Source organism: Salminus brasiliensis, chromosome 20 (assembly GCF_030463535.1).
Source record: "Salminus brasiliensis chromosome 20, fSalBra1.hap2, whole genome shotgun sequence".
Taxonomy (NCBI): Eukaryota; Metazoa; Chordata; class Actinopteri; order Characiformes; family Bryconidae; genus Salminus; species Salminus brasiliensis.
The window spans coordinates 22,145,931-22,168,599 of NC_132897.1; the positions used below are offsets into that span (position 1 = coordinate 22,145,931).

At 41.5% G+C, this 22,669-nt stretch overlaps 2 protein-coding genes across 4 annotated transcripts in view; one reads left to right on the forward strand and one right to left on the reverse strand.

Annotated features, from left to right (window-relative positions):
- The window catches only part of pmpca (peptidase, mitochondrial processing subunit alpha), a 10,451-nt gene extending 2,529 nt beyond the window's left edge, over nucleotides 1-7,922 (forward strand). Inside the window, exons 7-13 of the mRNA XM_072664514.1 lie at nucleotides 3,133-3,396; nucleotides 3,829-3,921; nucleotides 4,047-4,165; nucleotides 4,321-4,411; nucleotides 4,632-4,694; nucleotides 4,787-4,931; nucleotides 5,384-7,922. Coding sequence (XP_072520615.1) covers nucleotides 3,133-3,396; nucleotides 3,829-3,921; nucleotides 4,047-4,165; nucleotides 4,321-4,411; nucleotides 4,632-4,694; nucleotides 4,787-4,931; nucleotides 5,384-5,553 — 945 coding nt within the window. The 3' untranslated portion in view covers nucleotides 5,554-7,922. The remainder of the gene's footprint in view (nucleotides 1-3,132; nucleotides 3,397-3,828; nucleotides 3,922-4,046; nucleotides 4,166-4,320; nucleotides 4,412-4,631; nucleotides 4,695-4,786; nucleotides 4,932-5,383) is intronic.
- On the reverse strand, nucleotides 7,567-15,799 carry inpp5e (inositol polyphosphate-5-phosphatase E). 3 transcript variants are annotated; one of them, XR_011977961.1, is made up of 12 exons: nucleotides 15,748-15,799; nucleotides 14,018-14,892; nucleotides 11,920-12,043; nucleotides 11,736-11,833; nucleotides 11,520-11,644; nucleotides 11,280-11,399; nucleotides 10,371-10,478; nucleotides 10,105-10,266; nucleotides 9,912-10,027; nucleotides 9,682-9,818; nucleotides 9,310-9,439; nucleotides 8,404-8,493 (listed from the first exon to the last, which is right to left on the reverse strand). XR_011977961.1 is itself a non-coding variant. In XM_072664512.1 (11 exons), the coding sequence occupies exons 2-11, from the start codon at nucleotides 14,827-14,829 to the stop codon at nucleotides 8,358-8,360; spliced, it is 1,938 nt and encodes a 645-aa protein (XP_072520613.1). In that variant the 5' UTR covers nucleotides 14,830-14,892; nucleotides 15,748-15,799; the 3' UTR covers nucleotides 7,567-8,357. The 3 variants fall into 3 exon arrangements, 2 of the variants coding, with proteins under 2 accessions (XP_072520613.1, XP_072520614.1); XM_072664512.1 differs by lacking the exon at nucleotides 9,310-9,439 and having other exon boundaries at nucleotides 7,567-8,493; XM_072664513.1 differs by lacking the exons at nucleotides 9,310-9,439; nucleotides 15,748-15,799 and adding an exon at nucleotides 15,648-15,668 and having other exon boundaries at nucleotides 7,567-8,493.
- Nucleotides 15,800-22,669: the final 6,870 nt, after the last annotated feature.

The window sequence follows — 22,669 nt, forward strand, 5'->3', positions numbered from 1 at the left end:
ATATATATATATATACGTATACAGTGGGGAAAAAAAAAGTATTTAGTCAGTCACCAATTGTGCAAGTTCTCCCAGAGAGGCCTGTAGTTGACATCATAGGTGGACCTCAACTATGAGAGACAAAATGAGAAAAAAAAAATAAAAATCACATTGTCTGATTTTTAAAGAATTTATTTGCAAATAATGGTGGATAAGTGAATAAGTATTTGGTCAATAACAAAAGTTCATCTCAATACTTTGTTATATATCCTTTGTTGGCAATGACAGAGGTCAAACGTTTTCTGTAAGTCTTCACAAGGTTGGCAAACACCGTTGCTGGTATGTTGGCCCATTCCTCCATGCAGATCTCCTCTAGAGCAGTGATGTTTTGGGGCTGTCGGCGGGCAACACAGACTTTCTACTCCCTCCAAAGGTTTTCTATGGGGTTGAGATCTTTAGACTGGCTAGGCCACTCCAGGACCTTGAAATGCTTCTTATGAAGCCACTCCTTTGTTGCCCTGGCAGTGTGCTTGGGATCATTGTCATGCTGAAAGACCCAGCCACGTTTCATCTTCAATGCCCTTGCTGATGGAAGGAGGTTTGCACTCAAAATCTCAGAATACATGGCCCCATTCATTCTTTCATGTACACGGACCAGTCGTCCTAGTCCCTTTGCAGAGAAACAGCCCCAAAGCATAATGTTGCCACCCCCATGCTTCACAGTTGGTATGGTGTTCTTTGGATGCAACTCAGCATTCACTCTCCTCCAAACACAACGGGTTGTGTTTGTACCAAACAGTTCTACTTTGGTTTCATCTGACCATAAGACATTCTCCCAATACTCTTCCAGAACATCCAAATGCTCTCTAGCAAACTGCGTAGTGTGTTACTGACGGTAGCCTTTGTAACGTTGGTCCCAGCTTTCTGCAGGTCATTCACTAGGTCCCCCCATGTGGTTCTGGGATTTTTGCTCACCGTTCTTGTGATCACTTTGACCCCACGGGCTGAGATCTTGCGTGGAGCCCCTGATCGAGGGAGATTAGCAGTGGTCTTGTAGGTTTCCCATTTTCTGATTATTGCTCCCACAGTCGATTTCTTCACACCAAGCTGCTTGCCTATTGCAGATTCAGTCTTCCTAGCCTGGTGCAGGTCTACAATTTTGTTTCTGGTGTCCTTCGACAGCTCTTTGGTCTTCACCATAGTGGAGTTTGGAGTGTGACTGTTTGAGGCTGTGGGCAGGTGTCTTTTATACTGTTAACAAGTTCAAACAGGTGCCATTAATACAGGTAATGAGTAGAGGACAGAGAAGCCTCTTAAAGAAGTTGTTACAGGTCTGTGACAGCCAGAAATCTTGCTTGTGTGTAGGTGACCAAATAAGTATTTTCCACCATTATTTGCAAATAAATTCTTTAAAAATCAGACATTGTGATTTTCAGATTTTTCTTTCTCATTTTGTCTCGTATAGTTGAGGTCTACCTATGATGTCAATTACAGGCCTCTCTCATTTTTTTAAAGTGGGAGAACTTGCACAATTGGTTACTGACTAAATCCTTTCCCCCCCCACTATATATATATATATATATATATATATATATATATATATATATATATATATATATATATATATATATATATATAATTAGTCTTTTAGTGGTGGATAAAAGCTCAAATTACACTTCCTAACTTTGGTGGGAGCCCAAGTGCAAGAAATGCTAATTTCCCATAGTGTTGCTTTACATTATGCTCACCAGGAAGTCTTAAAATGTTAATTGAGCTGCCTGAGTGTAAGGGGTAGCTCTAGGGCAAGGCCTCCTCCTGCCACCAGGGGGAGGCCCCGACTCACCCCAGCTAGTGATTGAGTGGAAGGCTGAGTGTATGTGTCTCTCCCGAGTCTGTCTCCCTGTGTCTGTGCAGTGTGTGTGTGTGTGTGTGTATGTGTGTGTGTGTGTGTGTGTGCGTGTAGCACACATACACTCGTGTACCAGAGGAAGGCAGGAGTGTCTGTCTTCCCTGGTGTGTGTGTGTGTGTGTGTGTGTGTGTGTGTGTGTGTGTGTGTGTGTGTGTTTGCACACATACACTAGTTTTACAGAGGAAGGCAGGAGTGACTGCCTTCCCTGTAACTTCTCAGTTTTCTGGTTTCTTTTGGGAGATCCTTCTTGCCCTCAGTTGCCCTCAGTTGTGTTAAAGAGGTAGCCAGCTCTCCCCTGGTGTCCTTTGTTTGTGTATTAAACCCATCCCTTTTTAAGTTTTATTTGTTGGCCGCTTTCATAACTGCCGCTTTGGTGAAGCAGCAGAGAGTCAGTCTCGCGACGCGGCGGCCTGGGTTAGAGTCCCGAGAGGCTTTATCTTTCATTTCTATTTTACCTGCTCTAAGATTGAAAGACTCTGCACTTGGGCCCGTTGGTCACGTAGCTCACTCAGTAGCGCGCCGGCCCGCCAACACGGCGGCCTGGGTTCAAACCCCGCTGTAAGTGAGCACCACATTACACTGAGTATGTATAAAATTCATATAAGATCCTGTTTTGGACTAGGACCATCCCTCCTTTCAGTCCAGAATACTAGACCTAGTCAAATGAGCTGGGTGTCATTCTAACAGTTTGAATTCAGATACTTAGTTTTTAATACTGTTTTCTGAACATGGGTGTGGCCTAAGTGAATATTGCTGCTATCCAATGAAAACCATGTACCTTAATATTTGCCTATTTTAGTTTTCTCTGTACGCTGTGTAAATAATTTAAGATGAACAGACCAGTAGAAATGCTCAAAATGACTTATTTTACATGAACTTTCACTTGGTTAGGGTTAGGGTTAGGTAAGGATTATGATAACACCCATTTTTTTTGCCTTCTCCTGTAAAGTTGGCATTTTGGCGGTGCATGTTTTTCATTGAACAGTGACAATATCTTTACAGGCCACGATTGCAGACTAATTATTAAGCTCTGTTTGTAATAACATAAATACAACTGTAGACAGCCAATCACCAGTCTAGACTTTGGAAAATGGAAGAAATCTAGCCAATGAGCATGTCCTATTCCAAAAGAAACAAACATGCTTATTGGCTAGATTTTTTAGACTGTAAATACCCTCAGTGTTGAATTTTGATACCCTGCCCTGCAGATCTGACACCTTTTTTTACCTGTTCTCCATTCTAGGCAGCTTATCGAGGGAACACGGTTGGCCTGCCTCGTTTCTGCCCTGTGCAGAATGTGGACAGTATTGACCGAAAGCTGCTTCATACATACCTGCGCAGCTACTACTGCCCAGAGCGCATGGTGCTGGCAGGGGTGGGCATCGAGCATGAGCAGTTGGTGGAGTGCGCCAGGAAATACCTCTTAAACGTGAAGCCAGTGTGGGGCGTGAGCAAACCTGACAAAGTGGACCGGTCTGTGGCCCAGTATACTGGGGGAATTATAAAAGTGAGTTAAGCGATACTAGACAGTTGCCTAAAGTCTGCTTACATGTTATCATAAGGAGCTATTGAACGAGTTAGAGTCAGAGACGAGACGTTCATTTATAGTATGATCTGTAATGATCAAACTTGTGCACTGTAACTACCCTTAACAGGTTGCAATACATGACTGGTAGTGCTGGGGGCAGTGTTGTGGTTTGGCTTCAGTACATTTTACCATGACACATTTCAGATACTCATTAAGCCCATGATTATGTACGTGTGTTCGTCCGGAACTATCACTGTGTGGACCTCGCGGTTTGGTGCCTCGAAGCGAATTGGTGGATGACGAGTGATAAACGTAATATGAAACCCCCAGTTCACAAGTGCAGGTTCCACCAGGAAACATTGAGCTGTAAGCTGCTAGCAAGTAACGTTTGGATTTGCTCTGTGTCTGCAGATGGAGAAGGATATGTCTGACGTGAGCCTCGGACCTACACCCATCCCAGAACTAACTCACATTATGATCGGTTTAGAGAGCTGCTCCTTCCTGGTGGGTTTACAAAGCAGCAAACTGGCAAAGTCCTGTAAAGCATTCCAGCTGTAATGTTGTTGGCTGATGTAACACCTGTCTTTTTTTTTTTTTCTTTTTTTTTTTTCTTTTCAATCATGGGGTAGGAGGATGACTTCATCCCTTTTGCTGTCCTTAACATGATGATGGGAGGAGGAGGATCCTTCTCAGCAGGCGGTCCAGGAAAAGGGATGTTTACGAGGCTCTATCTAAACGTTCTCAACAGGTACAGCTCTTCACTCTATCGCCTCGGATGTTAATGCCAATGTTACTAGGAATGGATAGGCTTTCTCAAGTGAAAGTAAAAAAAATCTGATCCGCAATATTGCTCAGTAAAGTCAAGTGAGCATAAACGATCTAATGCATGATGTGCTTTTCCAGACATCACTGGATGTACAATGCTACTTCCTATCACCACAGCTATGAGGACAGTGGCCTCCTCTGCATTCATGCTAGTGCAGACCCACGACAGGTATGCTTAGAGAGATTAGAAGGTGCCACCGATGCTTTGAGGCTTTTAGGCCTGAGTATGGTATGTGCGTAAACAATAACTAATATAACAGTATATGGCTCTTACCTAGCCTATTATTATGGTAGTGGGAGCGTGTGAAACCAGATTTGTTGGAATTGCAGAGTGTAACAATGTGTAAGGGTGTTGTTCATGTTAAACATTTTATTGTGTGTGTCTTTAGGTGCGGGAAATGGTCGAGATAATCACAAGAGAGTTTATCCAGATGGCTGGCACAGCAGGAGAGGTACTTTGTGTTTTTTTTTTTCTTTTTCTAAGTCTTTATTACAGCCTTGATTTGAATGGATTCTTACATTATAAGTTCTGGGTTATGTGTAGATGGAACTGGAACGTGCAAAGACTCAACTGAAATCTATGCTGATGATGAACTTGGAGTCCAGACCTGTCATCTTTGAGGATGTGGGTCGGCAGGTTTTGGCCACAGGCAAAAGAAAGCTGCCCCATGAACTGTGCCAACTCATTAGTAAGTACATATTCCCTTTCAGTCTGAATTAGGACCAAATGGATTCCAATTAAATGTGCAAACCAATGAGTCAGTGATTAATGATGGTCCACTGTGTGTGTCACTAAAACAGCTCACTTTGCCTCAAAGACCTGAACAAGGTGACCACCTTCTATTGCTCTTAGGTCCAGTTCTGTAGTGCTTTTGTCCGTTCAAACCAGACGGGGTAGCCTTTATTGCCCCAGTTTGTTCGATCAGCCATGGCCGCCAAGCACCCTGTTACTAGTTAGTGGCTTGTCCATTTTGGAACTCATCACAGCTAACTGGGAGCACTCCACAAGCCTTGCCTTTTGAGAGATGCTTTTGGCCTTTTCCTATAGTTGCTCAGATCTTCATGCACTTTTTTTTATATCTATCGTAGAATTGTAGAAACACTCTTCAGTATTTACAGTGTGCCTGTTCTCCTACTGTAGGTAACGTAACAGCCAGTGATGTCAAAAGAGTTACCACCAAGATGCTGCGTAGCAAGCCAGCTGTAGCTGCGTTGGGAGACCTCACCGAGCTGCCTTCTTACGAGCACATCCAGGCTGCACTCTCCAGCAAAGATGGTCGTCTGCCTCGCACGTACCGCCTCTTCCGGTAGGACGACGTCACTTGGCATCGCTTGTACAGTTACACCAAGGACTGACCTACAGTACAACTCAGTCACTGGCACTGGTGTGTAGTGTGTCAGTGGGCACTAAAGTTGCGTGTCTGCTGTATCGAGTTTAGTATGGTGACCTTAAAGCTACTCTTTTCCTGTGGGGAGTGAACCTCTTGACTAGTCAGGGCACTAGAAAAAGGTTTTGTGTTTTTTTTTTTTGTTTTGTTTTTTTATCCCCCCAAAGAACTGACTCATCCTTTGCATGGTTTTGCTTTTAATCCTGTGTCCACAAGTTGAGCAGTTTTGAAGTATCATGTTCTATAAGCTAATTAGGCCTGGATACACCATGATCCAACAGGTTAGTCCAGATTTAAAAAATCTAGCCTAATTCAGTTCATTGTAACAAATTATTTTTCAGTAAAACATGTCTACCATTTAAAAAAAAAAAAAAATTTTTGAATGAAACCATAAACTGTACTGAAAATGTCACCATGCCGAAATCTGTTGGTGGGAAAACTCAGATGTTGCTTTTCCAAACAAGTCCATTATGAGAGACATAAAACTGTTAACCCTGTTACAAAAAACATCATTGCCTAAACATTTGATCTGACTGGACCTTCAATGAATAGCTTGACATAGTTATTGTGTTTTTGACCATGTATTGAATAGACCTTACATTTCATTATTCCACTGAATCATTGTAAAACTACAGTATTACACCCATAACTGTCTTCATTTAGACCTTTTAAAGCATGTTGCCCATCCTAAGCACTTCTTTTCTCAAATCCGTGCCCCTTTTAAATGCTTTGTAATGCACAGAAACTTGGACCATAGGTTAGTACTGTTTCCATCAAGGTGCCATCTAATGTATCTAGTGTCATAACTCTAGACTCCACTTTCGGGTTTGTTATATAAACCAGTAAGCCAAAACATTACATGCTGTTGGCGCCACCTAATCAGCTCAAGACGTCTGAAGATGTATCGTGGTATCTGGCTCGAGATGACTGTTAGGTTGCCAGGTGGACTGGACTTGTTGCTCCAGCACATCTCACAAGTATTCAGCTGTCCATGTGATAAAAAGCAAAACAGAACTCATTGGACTACATGACCGTCTTTCATTGCTCCAAGGTCCAGTTCTAACGCTGGTGTGGTTTAACGGTGGGCAGGGGTTAGCAGTCCCATACGCAGCAGGTTATAAGGCACTGTGTGTCGAAACTTGAAAAGTTTCAGTGACTTATGCCGCAGTAACATACTTGTCAATTTGGACCAGATGCTTTGAAGACCTTTGGATTTCCAAAACCCTACAAGCTAATCCACGTTATTGACGTTATGTGAGGATGGTTGTAATGTTTTGGCTTATTGGTGTATACTTTGCCCATTTTTAAAAAAATCACTGCACATTTTGTTCATCATTTCTGTCATTCTTTTAGTCACGTGTGTGTGTGTGTGTGTGTGTGTGTGTGTGTGTGTGTGTGTGTGTGTGTGTGTGTGTGTGTGTGTGTGTGTGTTATGGAGTACTTAGTGTCTTCAGCAGGTATAGACCCCTTACATACTGGGAAAGAGTTTAGCTGAGTTTTACAGTATCTGTCATCTTCTCTAAGGTCCTTTTCAATGTGAAGTGTCTTTCAGTGGTTTTTGTTCATAAATGCTGTTTACATACATATATGAATAAGTGTTCATGCATTGATTTGATTTTTGTTTTGGAAAAACAATGATGATGATACAAGTCACACGGACACCATATAATATATGTGAGTCAGAAATAGCTGCTTTTATATTACTTAAATAACATTGTAAACATTTAGAACATGCTATTATTTGGTTCGAGATATCAGAATGTACTAGAAAAGGCCCAGAGGCAAAAATGTGCAAGGTCTCAGGCACTTTCCATCAACAGTGAGAACCGTGACGTGAACGCACACAACTCACCATTACATTTGTTATTGGCGGTCCATGCAAAAGCAGTACAGTTACTGGGTTACTCAACTACTTTGTCAGACGAAATCAGCCTGACCCCCAATCTCCCCCTACCCACCCACATGCACAGCCAGTCGACAAATGACATCAAGTAAGCAAGAAGCAGAATTATTTGTATGACAAATTAAGGCAATGGACCGAAGTCTATTCTGAGCCTCCCTATTTAGTCTCAATGAGCATGATTTCAACCTGGGTTGCGCTTTTCCATTTCCTGGACGACTACAAAACACTTATGTTTAGAGACAATTTATGAATAAAAAGACTGGCGATCGTAAAATTACATTCTTGTACTAAATGCTATCAGTAAAACCATTACTAAACAATCCTCTCATTTCAAGCATTAATCAGTTTTTATAAATGAGATCCATGAAATAAAAGAAACCTCGGAATAACTGGTATCTCCTCGCTTGTGGTCACTCAATTTCACAGAAATATCCGAATGTTGAGCTGTTAATTGTACAAGGCCATTGAATACTGTTTTAGTTAAAACTTTTGTGAGTCGTTAGAAAACCTTTCATCCAACCTTAAATACAAGTGTACAAAAAACAAACAAACAAAAAAAGACAGGCATAGATGTTAAGTAATGTGTAGTGGAACGTGTAATTGTTAGACTCAAGGGTCCAGGGTTTGTTTTTTCTTTCTTTCTTCAAGCTCTCATGAGGATGTGGCAAACGCTGCTTAAAGACCTGAATGGTGGCAGAAATACCTCCATCTCCCATAGTTCTGAGTTTCCCTTTGGTCCTGAAAATCCAGCTTCCTGAGTCAGTAGCTCATCATAGGGAGTGTGCAATCCCAGTCCATCAAGCTCCAGGCCTGCTGGTCCAGCATCAGGAGATGGAGCAGACAGTGCTGTTGCTCTGGTTCTTCATCACCGCCTCCCTCCTCTTCAGCTCTCTAGTGATCCTCCTCCTGATGCCCTCCAAGTACACGGCCCGGTCAAACTGGCCGGCTCCAAGTGGAATGCTGCAGCGCAGGTATGTTGCATTAGTGTTTAACTGGAAGAGCTCACACAACTAGTAGCAGGTGTGAAAACTTTAGTTTGAAATAGCAGTTTTTTTAAAAATACTGACACCTTGAACATCAGCTGATCCTGATCACGCACCAACTCTAAGCTTTACATTGAGCTATATTTTAAAATGATGCTTGGCCATTTAGGAACACCATGCTTAAACACTACTACCCCACATGGAGAAATACTGCACATGCCAACAAACATGACCTATATTCAATGTCCCTAAATTCAGCCATGTCACTCCACGGCTGCGTTCTCTTCACTGGCTTCCTGTAGCTGCTGCCCGCATCAGATTCAAAACCCTGACGCTGGCCTACAAAGCCAAGAACGGACCAGCCCCTCCGTACTTGATGGCAATGGTCAAAAGCCGATCCGCACCTAGAGCCCTTTGAGCTTCAAGTACGGCTCGACTCGACCCGCCATCCCTCAAAATCCACGGAAGACAAGCGTCCAGGTTTTTTTCTGTCCTGGCACCAAAGTGGTGGAACGAGCTTCCCCCTGGGTGTCCGAACGGCCGAGTCGCTTGCTGTCTTCAAACGCAGACAGAAGACCCACCCCCCCTCTTCCGAGAGTACTTGGACGATTAGAGTACTATGGTAACCTTATTGTCTTGTGTTTAGTAATGTCTAAGCTTAGAGGTATCGTTTGAATTATTAGTCTATTCTAACTAGCTAAGGTTTTTCGAAATAGCAAAGCACTTTGTAAGTCGCTCTGGATAAGAGCGTCTGCTAAATGCCATTAATGTAAATGTAAATAAACTCTCCCACATGGTTCCAGAGTTGGCGTTGGCATCTGGATTTCACTGGTTTGATCCCCGGTTATGCCGGTCTGGCCAGGAGTTCCAGAGAGCAGAACTGGCCTTGCTTCTGCTGGATTAGTAGGATGACCATCCTTCTACTTAACACAATGACAGACAGCCCACGTGGGCATCTGTTAGCTGACATAACTGACGGAATTTGCTGTTAATGTGCTTTTCTTCACTTCTTTACTGATGATGAGCATCTCAAAGTAGGCTAATATGTTCATAATTACCACCTTTACTACCCCACAGAAAGAAACACACAGCTACCCCCTTTATGCCAGCTTTAATTTTCAAATATGTTGAATGTATCTTAGAGAAAGCATCAAAAATAACTTACTTGTCTCTACCAGGCCGAATTTTGACCTGGAACATGCCAATGACTGGACGGTGATCTGAAGTCTTGATAGATGAACAGGAGGTGTACTTAACCACTTTAATATCATCTGCTTGTCTGTTCCTGAAAAGGATTCGATCCTACAACACACCATAACAAAACAATTCTTAGCTATAGTCAAATAAAAACTATTCACACACTGTAAAGAAAAGCTAGAGACAAAGCTTCCTCACAGTGTATGAAGGCGTCCGCTGCTTGGAAGTGGTGTCATAAACATCACAGCCAATATCAAACTTGTAGGTGGGAGGGAAGTTGATAGGGGCTTCCTGAAAGCCTTTAAAGATGGAGCCTGTGAAGAGAAATTACAGGTTCAGATCCATTCTTTAAGAACAAAATCAGCTCCACAAAAAGTATCAATACACTGACCGTCTTTCATTTCTTTGCACAGCTGATCATGCTGGAGAAGGGGGCCCATATCTTTCCCAGTGTGCTGGGTTAAAATTGTATCCACGCCTCCCCGGTCTTTACTCAGGCGAAAGTTAAAGTCCCCGAACCAGAAGACCTCATCAAATCGGCTGGTCACATCCGCTAAAGACAAGGGTGTCAGGAGACATTACGTCAGAGATGCAGACTAAAGATGTGTAATGCAGTTAGTGTAGTGTCATTTAAATGGGATCTAAAAGGAGACTCACAAGCGATAGAACGGTAAGGGTTGGTGTCAGGAAGACTTCTGGGAAGAGCCAGAGCTTCTACTATCTTGTTGTAGTCCAATATTCTCTCATATACTTTGGAATCTCCAGCTGAAACAGAAACATTACCCACATTTCACTAACTGACTTGTTGCAACAGTGACATCCTATTACAGTACCACGCTGCATGAATAGGTGCTTGATTTTATACACCTGTGACAATAGGACTGAATGAAACACCTGAATCCAGTGATTAGTGAGGTTTTAAAAGCCTTGTTTCAGAGTGGCATTGACGGACACCATTCTCCCCATTACAAACCTGTGTACCATCAAAATTGTTCTGAATTTAAGAGGCAGTTTAAGGGTTAATTCATTTGTAGTACCAATTGAGTTGCACAGGATAAAATATGGTGAAGATAATTTAATAAGAACACATAATTTTTCAAAATGCATAATTTAGTAATCATGGTCAATATAATTTAGGGGATGAATTTTATATCTATCTTCTGCAGACTCTTCAAAAACCTTTTCTTGAAGTTGAGTTGTGGTTAGAAGAAGACTGATTAACCAGTGACTGGACCTCCAGACAGACGTTTATAAACTTAAATCATTTGAGATACACAGAAGGTACTTTTCTTTTTTTACATTATGTATTTTTAATTGACATCACTTTGATGAATGAAATCTGTTTTCATTTTGACATTAAAGATTTTTTTATAATCCATCCGTGTTTGTTACCTTACCATCAAGCTAACTTTTTTTTATTCAAAATTTTCCATTAACTGCATAGATTTAAATTTTATAACCAACCTTTAAGTATCATACATCTTTCACTATGATGTTAGTTACTGTTCCATCTGTTACAGTTCAGTATACTATCATATATACTTTGCCTTCAGTTGTCTTACTTACAAGTAAAATGTGACGTGATGAAGAGGAAGGATGTCCCAAAGAAAGTGAAGCCAAGGCCCACTGCCCCTTTGGTCTTAATCTGCGAGATGATACGAGTGGTAACAGTAGCGTGTTCCACCTCTACAAGAAGAATCCAGAACTATCATGAAAATCAACCACAGGCAATGCATTCAGAGTGACCAACACTAATATAAAGTCATGCCCAATGGGGCCAATACTGATCAATAGTCATAAACTCACCGGAACAGAACCATATGAGGTCCCTTCGTATGAAGACGGTGAGATAGAGCACTCCATGTGCTGCTGCGTAGAGCATGACGTAGTACGGACCGAGTGTTTCCTGTAGTCGGATCTCCCACTCTCTCCTGTTGAAACAGAATGATAGGTGAATCGGGAAAGAAATAAAAAGTCAAGAGAACAAGATGAAAAACAATAAACATCCAACAATTGTTATACCTATCAGGGCATCCTTCCTGAACACCAATGATATAGAAGTCTTGAGCAAATTCAGTGTCCGTGGGAAGCAACAGGTCGTCGAGGTTGTTTGGAAGCCCCTGCAGATTACATGCAGTAGTCAATAATAAAAAATAATAAAAAAAAAATGGAAAAGCTGTGTCACATCGCTCTCAGGGTCACACACCTTCTCTCCCTGCATATTCCAAGTGGCTATGTAGATCCCCACATGTCTGTCAGGAAAGTACCGATCCAGCTCTTCAGGCCCAAGCAAGGCTCCGCTGCCCAGCACACTGCCCTCCAGAAAGCTCCTGAAACCAACATCAGGAAAGTGTACATGTGTAATCTAATACCATATGATATAATGTCACATTGAAATAGGGGTATATATAGGGAAAATACAGAAATGTCAATGATTTGATGGCTATGACTAGACATTTTTACACAGCAAAGACGAGGAGTGCCTGAACATATGCATGTGGTCACATTTATATAAAAATGTTGCACAGCTTATATGCATGCAACCCAGGGGTGTAACAATGCACATATTTTTAGGTTTGATACAATGACACTAGAATTGATTATCTATTTATAAAAAGCTCGAATTTGAGTGTGGGTACATTCAAAGTACACCTTCACATAATAGTCCCTACCTCCCAGAATTTAGTACTGACTGTTTTGCAAAAAGAATACACAATGAAGAGGTTGCTTATCAGCGAGGGGTGTATCAGCAGTACAGTTTTGGTGTCTTCACGCCTGTAGTGTTTTGCTCTATTCTGATCAGTTAACGAGTTTGTAAACTTGGAGCATTTCCCCTAGGTTTGGTTTGTTTTTACAAGGAACAATAAAAGCGCACCAAAACGCGTCACATGAGAATGTTCTCTCTGCTTATTGCTCAGACCAGTCTAGGCAGACACATGAAAGCAAACAGAAAAAAGTGGACTAGGGGCCTAGGACTCTGTGTCTGTCTTTGTCACTCTGATCAGAGGATCACTGGTTCGATACATAGAACAGTGACCATGACCATGTCAGTGCTAAAAACAGCTCATTTTAAAGCTGGAAGAAAAACTACTAAATTTCTCACAACAAAAACAAATTAACTCAATGCACAAAATCAAAAGCTGGGGACCCCAAGTGGTCCAGCAGACTAAAGTGCTGTCACTATGATTGGAGGATCACTGGTTCATTACCTCATATACAGACCATGCCCATACCAGCACAAAAAACTTCTGAATTGTTCACACCAAAAATAGATTAACTCAATGTACCTTTAGGAGCACTAAAAATCACTCATTTTAAAGCTGAAAGAAAAAGTACTGATTTGTTCACACCAAAAACAGATTAACTCAATGCACAAACCCAAAACCTGGGGTCCCTAAGTGGTCCAGCAGACTAAGCCGCATTCATTATGATCTGAGATTTGTTGGTTCCATGCACGGTATAGGGACCATGCACTAAAAACAGCTTGCCTGAAAAACCTAGAAAAAAAAAAACCTACAAATTGTTCACATCAAAGCAAAACCTGTGGACGCCGAGTGGTCTAGCAGACTGAGGCGCTCCCACTATGATTAAAGAGTCCCTGGTTCAGTTCCCAGTATACAGGCCATGCCTATGCCAGCACAAAATGCATGTTATATTAAAGCTGAAAGAAAAACTACAGAATGGTTCACAGTAAAAACAGATTAACTCAATGCACAAACTCCAAACATGGGGACCCCAAGTGGTCCAGCGGACTAAGTCACTGTCAATATAATCAGAGGATTTCCAGTTCAATTCCCAGTGTAGGAATCATGCCAGCACTAAAAACAGCTCATTTTGAAGCTGAAAGAAAAACTACTGAATTGTTCACACCAAAAACAGATTAAGTCAATGCACAAACCCAAAACCTGGGGACCCCAGGTGGTCCAGCAGACTAAGGCGCTGTCACTATGATTAGAGAGTTATTGATTCAATACCCATTATTAAAAACAGCTTATTTTAAAGATGAGAGAAAAACTACAGAATGGTTCACACTAAAAACAGATTAACTCAATGCACAAACTCAAAATCTTGGAGCCCTGAATGGTCCAGCAGACTAAGGCGCTGTCGCTATGATTAGAGAGTCACTGGTTAAATACCCAGTAAAGAAGCACTAAAAACAGCTTATTTTAAAGCTGAAATAAAAACTACTGAATTGTTTACACCAAAAACAGATTAACTCAATGCACAAGCTCAAAACCTGGGCACCCCACGTGGTCCAGTGGACTAAAGCACTGTCACAATGATCAGAGGAACGCTGGTTCTACCTGTTCCTCACATCCTTAGGTCGGATTGGGTTCAGTGCACTGAAGTTGGATTTCATGGAGTTGACCGAGGCGTTGTCCGCCACCATGGTGTCCAAAAGCCGGCTGTCACTGAAGTTCCTGTGCAGCCTCTCGGGCAGGCCCCTTTTCCCATAATCCAAACAATCCCTGTCAATCCGATTAGTGGTCCTTAAAGACATGGAGGCAACACTGTAGTCCAGTGGGGGAAATGCTCCTGTTGGCTGCAGGGGCGACAGGATGATTCTGGACGGTTTTGCCTGCTGCTCAACCAGACGACTCTGCCTGGAAGGATGTTTGTCTGCCTCTGGGAGGCTACTACATCGATCCCGAAACGGTGGGGACTCCCTTGCTGCCCGATCAAAGTTGATTCCCCCAGAGATCTGTCCATTCTTTAAACCCAAAGCGCTGCTTAGCACAGGTGTCGAGTCTTCCCTAAGGGAGTCCGTAGATGAACCCGTCTCAGCTGGGTCGGTGAGACTCTCCTGACTGCTCTGCAGTCTTCTCCTCCTTGTCTTTTCCTCAAAAGAGATGTTTCTGTTTCCTTTTCCCATGCCAGGAGGCTTGGGCAGGGAGGGCGGATGAGGCTGGTAAGGACTAAGGCTCGTTTCCTGGATCCGCTCATCCTGAGGGATTTGGAAATCTTCACTGGACTTGTTAGTACCTCTGAGCTCTGTGTTGGTTCCATCACCCCCTTCTATTGTAAAGCTGCTCTTGCTGCTGGGTGGTTGTTCTGACTCAATTTCAGGTTCATCCTCAAGTTGGAATGGGACAATTGTCTCTCCATTCTTGCTCATCCTACTATCACACTTGTTTTCAGATGCTAACAAGTACCATGGTGGTCCTTATATGTCCATAGCCTGAAATGTCAATGACAAAAAATGTCACAGCACAGAATTCAGAGACAAAGAAGTCCAATTTCTATACTGTACTACTAGACTGTTGTGCTTGATGTTTACTATCCTATATTACTTCGTTACTATGATGATTACACGGCCCCTAAATACGATTAATGGCCAAGCATGTGTACAACCTTTGGTTACATTTTTAGTAGCTAGCTAGTTAACTTTTCCATCCACGAGCCTCATTAACAAATGGAAACTATACAGACCCAGGGGACAATTTGGGTTTTCTAGCTCATTAAAAGCTCTTCAAAATGGGATTACCAGCATTGGCTTGTAAACAGATCTAGCCAGATACCAGTTCATTCATTTTTAAGTGAATTTTTAAAAAAAAGAAATGGTCTTTAGTTGCCGTAGTTTGCTGTAGTCTTCATTGCAGTCAACACAACAGACCTAGCTAACATCCAGCTAGCTAGTGCTAGTTAGCTAGCTAGCTATCTAGTGCTAATAATGTAGCTAGTGCTACAGTTTTTGTCACTTATTAAAAGTAAGAGATAAATATGCTCGACTTTTTGCAACACTAAAGTGTGAGTATTCTGAACACCAAGGCGGACAGACATGCAGCAACAAGTCTCAGTTAGTTAGTTAGCGCTAGTTAGTTAGCGCTAGCCTCCCCGGCTAACGGTAGCTAGCTAACACCGCTGTAAGCGCCGCAGCTAACAGGCATAAGCCGGGCTCTGTCTTCAGCTAACGGCAGCGTTCTTAACAGATACCGCCAGATCTCTGGGTGCAGCTGTGCACTACAGCTCTGAAAGACATGTTATGCTGTTGTTTATTCAGTGAATAATTTAATAAACACAGTCGCTCGGTTACCTCCAGCTCCTCGCATCGCAACAAACTATTTTTTTTTTCACTTCCTTAGCAACCATCCAGCCTGCAGCGCTCACCACACAGCGCCACCCTGCGGAGTGCGACACTACAGAGCTACTGCAATTATTTTATTAACTTTTATAACGACATTTAAAAGAAAAATTAATATGACATTTGATACTTATTATAATCAGAATTCCATCACAAGTGTTTTACACAGTATTATTTGCACAAATATAAACAGACTTCTGGATGAAGACAGTAAACACAGTGGACTATAAGGTTCATTCCCTTAAGAAATTGAGAATTTCCCCACTGCAGGATTAATAAAAAAATAATAAATGATCTTATCTTATCTTATCTTAATCCTTTTTTCGGAAGTATTTAAAAGATGAATTCAAGTTCCCTTTTGTGCTTGGTTTTCACAGGAGACTTTGCTGCAGTTACACTAGGCTAAAATATATAAATGTAAAACCAGGCCAACTTTGGTGGTATTAGAAGCAAAAATCATAAAAGTAAAATCGTGCTGCGACTCGTCGACGTAATCGATTACGAAATTATGTTGATTTGCATAACGTGTGTGAAAATGGCGGCGCCTACTGAAAGCATGGATTTACCGGGAGCGCAAGATGCAGCTGTGGGAGTATTTCACACAGAAAGTCTCATTGCTAACCGTTTCTTAATCGTCCAGTGTTGATACCTAAGGTTTTTTTGTTACAGACGTGTGGACTCGAGTCACGAAACTGATGACTTGTGACTTGACTTGACAGCATCACTAAAGACTTGTGACTTGACTTAGACTTTAAGACTCGCCATATAGGCTATTAAAGCTATTTCGTCACATTTCTTGTCTGTGAGGTGTGTAGGCTGATAATGATAAATGTTTATGTATTATTGTTCATTAACACATTTTCCTGATTTTTAGAGATATTTAACCCCCACCTACCCTCAGACATATACACTGTCATGGCCAACATCTTAGGCCTACTTAAAGCCCCCTGGCATCCTAACCACCATGTCCACCACTGACACTATACATTCTTTTAGAATAGGAAAAGGCTGTGTGGCTGAGAAATACAGTTTTACGGTCACTTTTTAAAATATAATCTTAATCGAGACACACAAATGTTTACGGAAATTGGCATTAGGAAGAGAAATATACAGCTTTGAGCCGCTTGAACCATGTGTTATACTAGGAGAATACACAGATCACTAAAACTAATGTGGCTGGGGAATACAGTGTTGTGCTGGAATATAATCTGACACAGGACATATAAATCTATAATAAAAGTGACATTATAAAGGAAAATCTACAGCTTTCAACCACTGGCACCTTGTTTTATACTTGGCGAATACACAATATCAGTGGATTTAAGATATTTTGGCTGTAATATTTGTACTAAAAATAATCTAAAGATAATACTTTACTAATTCAAATGAGCAGTAACCGATAGCTTGTTTTGCTTCAGGCTTCCACGAAGATATTTAATTATGCAACACTGGTACTTATTTAGAAAGATGCTGGATGATTGTCAGTGGAACTTCTCAAGAAAAACACAAATCACGCAGAAATGATTTAATGAGACAAGCAGGTGAAATCACACGACCAGACAGATTCACCAAATATTGCATACCTTTATCGTCCTCAAACATTGCTGTTTTGTTGTGATGGTGTAAAAATATGTCATTTCATCGGCCCTGTTCAAAAGTTTTAAAAATCAATGAGCATTTTGTAATAATATCAGGCATTCAGCACTGATCACAATAAGGCACTTATATGGTAAACCGCAGTTTAAGTGCAACTGGAATGTGAATGACTGAATTACAGAAGCAATATGAGACCAAAACAGAGAATGAATTATGTAAGGTAAGCTCCAGAAGCAGGTTACCACAGCAGTACATATATCTGCCAAATTGTAAAAAAACTAAATCCAGGTGACTAAAAAAGCAGATTAATTGTCCAAAATCCGGTTTAATTACTCAGACATTTATTGTTAGCCTAAAACAAAATGTGGTTCCAGTTATTCAAAGACCTAAATAATTGAGTCTAGACACCAAATCCGAATCCATGTCTGATTTTCTGATTTTGCCTAGTATTCACTGATTTTCTGTCTCGGCCTAGTATAAAACATGGTGCCTCAAAGCTGTATATTTTCCCTTTGAGTATCAGAGCTGTAATATTTTCATTTCTGCTACAATACTTCTCCAGGATCCTGTTCATAAAGTCTACACACAGCATTGCAATTGGGTGACATTTGCAACAGCGCCACCTTCAGCTGAACCAATAAACAGTACAGTTGGCCATTGTTTTGTGCAGTGTGAACAAAAAGTGCAGAATTGACCCAAAGTAATTCCTCCTAATAGGAGATGAAGGTGGAGTGTGGGTGATCATGTGGTTTTTTTCTGCTGTAGGAAGAGAACAAGCTAAGATCCAAAGTGAAGAAAAGTTGTTGAAGTGAAGAAATGTTATTGTTTTCATCACAAACTGATTGATTGATTGATTGATTGATTGTGTGCTTCTTTGTGGAAGAGGTCTCATTAATGCACACATTAATGCTGACCAGTGGTCTGACCCCTTTTGCTTTGCCCTCAACATTGATGAGTTTAATAAAGCCTGCACATGGATCCTACACACCTGCCTGGTTCTTCTTCATTACAGAAATACATTCATATGTAATGAGAAAAAAAATAAAAATAAATATGTGTTAATAGGAATAACACAAACTCTTCAAATGTGTAAAATTAGAATCAACTGCAGATGATTAGAACAGCAATGGAGAGGATTTTGGAGGAGCCCGTCTTATTTAAACCTCAGACATTTAGTCTGTCTTGCTCTGGATTGGTAAAGTGAGAGTAATTACCATGGTCAGATCCAAACAGCTCTCTGAGGTCTTCAGAAGGAAGGCTGTAGATGCAGGTGAGTCTGGCAAGGGCTTTAAAAGAGCTGAGAACAGTAAGAAATCAGCGGCTCCACTGTCTGCTAAATCATAATCATAAAGCCACATGAAGATGATCACAACACCTCCAGGTAAGTTCCAGCAGTGTGGGGATTTTATGAAAGCGTTCACTGTAGAATAACATTTGCTATGTGCTCTTAATTCACTGCTGTTTCTTTTCTACGGTGGATCTGAGGGAGTTTTTCACCACTGTCTTGCTCAAAAGACTCGGATCTCTGTAAAGATTCTTTGTAACAACATTCATTGTAAAAAGCTATTTATACAAATAAATCAGAATGGTCAGAAAACTGAATTATTAGACACCCCTGCTCTTGGTTTATTGTAAATTTTACATATAATTTTCAGAACAGAACAATTATAAAACTGTAAAACCAGCACTAAACTATGTACAACTTAAAAGAGCAAACTTGGAGACATCCGTCAATGTTGTGTGTGTGTGTGTGTGTGTGTGTGTTTACACACAAAACTAAGCTACAGTGTGTTGAGTTGCTATTAGCTGTGATTAAAACACATGGCAAGCTTGAGACTGAGATGACTATTTGTCCCCAGAATGACAACTAGAACTGATGGCCTGTTCCGTCAATCTAGGCAGATGATCTAGACTTCACGTTGATGGTAAGTCTGATAATTAGCATACTCCCACCTTACCCAATCAGGAAATATAGTAACCTAAAAGTAACCATCAGTGTGAAACCCTGCTTTAAAATAGTCTCTGCTCAGATTCGTACATGTGGTTTAAATTTGGGAGAGTTTCTTTTGCTTTGTTGTCTGTTCAGTCTTGGTTTGTTCAGGACAAGCTCAGTATTGTTGGATTTACTGGAATGTTTACCAGTACTGCATGCTTTCTATCTTTCTGAATAATGTGTGGGTAAGACCAGGAGAGTTAGTCAAGACATAACTGCTGAGTGTGTTCAGACAGTCTGCAGATGTGAAGCACTGGGGGAATATGGATCTACTGCACCAGCAGTTTATTCATGTCCCTTATTCTTATGCTGGACTTACTTCTGCTAATATATTATAAACCTACATCCCTACCTATCTGCACACATGCAAAGGTCTAAGTTGTGTGTACGAAAAAGACTAAGCTTGATGTGGGAAAGGCTACAGCACACATTTCTGTGTGTTGGAATGGAAAACTGCTATCAGGAGCGCTAACTCTTCCTGTAGCCTACTTTGATAATCCTGTACTTTCCCACTGTCAGCTGTGATCATTCTGAGAGTCTCGATAAATCATAGTAGGACATGTCAACATTAAGAGACACTTCACACTGAGGGGTTCTCTATAGAACCTGTTAATGTTCTTTTCTACAGATTGTGTTCCTGCCTTTTCATTTGTGCTGAAATGTCAACCTAACTCTGAGAATGGTTTCAGCTCATTTATCTGCTGACTGACAGTAAGTGAACAGCATCTCAATTCACAGGAATAAAGAGAAAATTGTGTCTAGAACTGCTGAAATGTTCTAGATAGGTTTTATGTAATGTATTACAGCATGAACATCGTGAAGAGAGAGTGTCCAGTCTAGAATATCAGTCAGAGGAATACTTTATCTGAGCTTCTGTGAACCCAATATTGCTACCCACAATATATATATAAGGGAGCCTTAGACTAAAAGTGACATATTCCAAAAAGTGGTAGTTTAATTTATTTTAAGATCTAACTGTGGGGGTGAACTTTTTTCTGTGCCAGGCTCCATATAGCACCCCTAACTGTAAGGGGCGGCTCTAGGGCAAGGCCTCCTCCTGCCACCAGGGGTAGGCCCCGAGTCACCCCAGCCAGTAATCGAGCCCAATTCCCTACACCTGGGCAGTAGGCTATATAGGCACACAGATCCAGTTGCCCCACTGCTGGATCTTTTGATTCTGGTGGTCTGTGTGCCTGTGTAGATCTCGAGTGGAAGGCTGAGTGTGTGTCACTCCCCTTTATGTGTCTCTCCCGAGTCTGTCTCCCTGTGTGTGTGTGTGTGTGTGTGTGTGTGTGTGTGTGTGTGTGTGTGTGTGTGTGTGTGTGTGTAGCACTCATACACTCGTGTACCAGAGGAAGGCAGGAGTGTCTGTCTTCCCTGGTGAGTGTGTGTGTGTGTGTGTGTGTGTAGCACTCATACACTCGTGTACCAGAGGAAGGCAGGAGTGTCTGTCTTCCCTGGTGAGTGTGTGTGTGTGTGTGTGTGTGTGTGTGTGTGTGTGTGTGTGTGTTTGCACACATACACTAGTTTTACAGAGGAAGGCAGGAGTGTCTGCCTTCCCTGTAACTTCTCAGTTTTCTGGTTTCTTTTGGGAGATCCTTTTTGCCCTTAGTTGTATTTCCCTCTAGTGTTAAAGAGGTAGCCAGCTCTCCCCTGGTGTCCTTTGTTTGTTTATTAAACCCATCCCTTTTTACGTTTTATTTGTTGGCCGCTTTCACAACTGCCGCTTTGGTGACGCAGTGGCCTGGGTTCGAGTCCCGAGTGACTTTATTTATCATTTCTATTTTACCTGCTCTAAGATTGAAAAACTCTGCACTTGGGCCTGTTGGTCACGTGATCGTGGTAGTTCACTCAGTAGTGCGCTGGCCCGCCAACACGGCGGCCTGGGTTCAAACCCCGCTGTAAGTGAGCACGACATTACACTAACCCAAAAACCTACCATTCTCCATCAGGCCTGGAGCACTCTTCCACTGACACAGAACCATGAATTTTTAACACAACGAGTAGAAAACAGGGGGGGATTCGTCTTAACTAACTCTCCTGGTCTTACCCACACATTATTCACATATAGTAAAATTTACAATAAACCAAGAGCAGGGGTGTCTAATAATTCAGTTTTCTGACAATTCTGATTTATTTGTATAAATAGCTTTTCACAATAAATGTTGTTACAAAGAATCTTCACAGAGATCCGAGTCTTTTGAGCAAGACAGTGGTGAAAAACTCCCTCAGATCCACCGTAGAAAATAAACAGCAGTGAATTAAGAGCACATAGCAAATGTTATTCTACAGTGAACGCTTTCATAAAATCCCCACACTGCTGGAACTTACCTGGAGGTGTTGTGATCGTCTTCATGTGGCTTTATGATTATGATTTAGTGGACAGTGGAGCCGCTGATTTCTTACTGTTCTCAGCTCTTTTTACACCTTAGTGGAGTTTCATTTTTTATTAAGGAATTATTATTATTATCATTATTATTATTATCTTATAATATTTTATTTCCTTAAAATTATCAGTTGCTTTAGTTTTAAAGACTCTGGATCTGTTCTGAGAGCAGCAGGTCTAAACAATATTTACTTCCAGTAGAAAACAGAAACATCCAGAACACATCAGTAATGCAAAGCAGTGCTTTATTAATGCTGTCTCTCTCTCACACACACACCCCTCATCACTCCAGATCACTTCAGCTCTTCCCTCACTGCTCCAGGGTCACCTTTACCCTCACTTGACTTGACTGCTGAAGGGTTTTTTTTTCAGACTAAGCTGTTTTAGTAAATGTGCGGTTAAGAAACGTACAGAGTCAGAATTGATCACAGTGATTGTGTTTAGAAGCAGAAATCTGAGTTATTACACAGAATGTCTCCCTCTGCTGGCCTCAGTGGAAAGCTAATGCACAGCTAAAGTTCTCCAATGTGCAAGGGCTAAGCTCCGCCCTTTACCTGAGGCTCATCTCCAGCACACAGGTGGAGATGTTGATGACTGGAGTGATTAGGACTCTTCTTAAGCTCCTCAGTTTGGAGAATTCTGGTGGAAGTCACTGTTTCATTACTAATGCTTGACGTGCTCATGTTACTTTGTTGTTTATTCTGGTTTTGATCCTCTGCTTTGTTCTGGTACTTGGATTATGGATTTGCCTGTGTTAAACCTGCCTGTTTTTTCTGACCTCTGCCTGTCCTGACAACGAGTATTGCTGTAGCCCTAATAAAATCCCTCTGCACATGCAGCCTCAACCATTATGTTCCAGAAGTGCTTTATCCTACAGCAGTGTGATGATCCCATACTTA

What these genes read in the sequence shown, in the direction of transcription:
- inpp5e (XM_072664512.1), bottom strand. Translation starts at nt 14,829, where the DNA reads ATGAGCAAGAATGGAGAGACAATTGTCCCATTCCAACTTGAGGATGAA. An exon ending in GGAATATGCAGGGAGAGAAG is followed by an intron (nt 11,834 to 11,919) that starts GTGTGTGACCCT and finishes TGTAATCTGCAG; the next exon opens with GGGCTTCCAAACAACCTCGA. An exon ending in AGCGGACGCCTTCATACACT is followed by an intron (nt 9,819 to 9,911) that starts GTGAGGAAGCTT and finishes GGTGTGTTGTAG; the next exon opens with GATCGAATCCTTTTCAGGAA.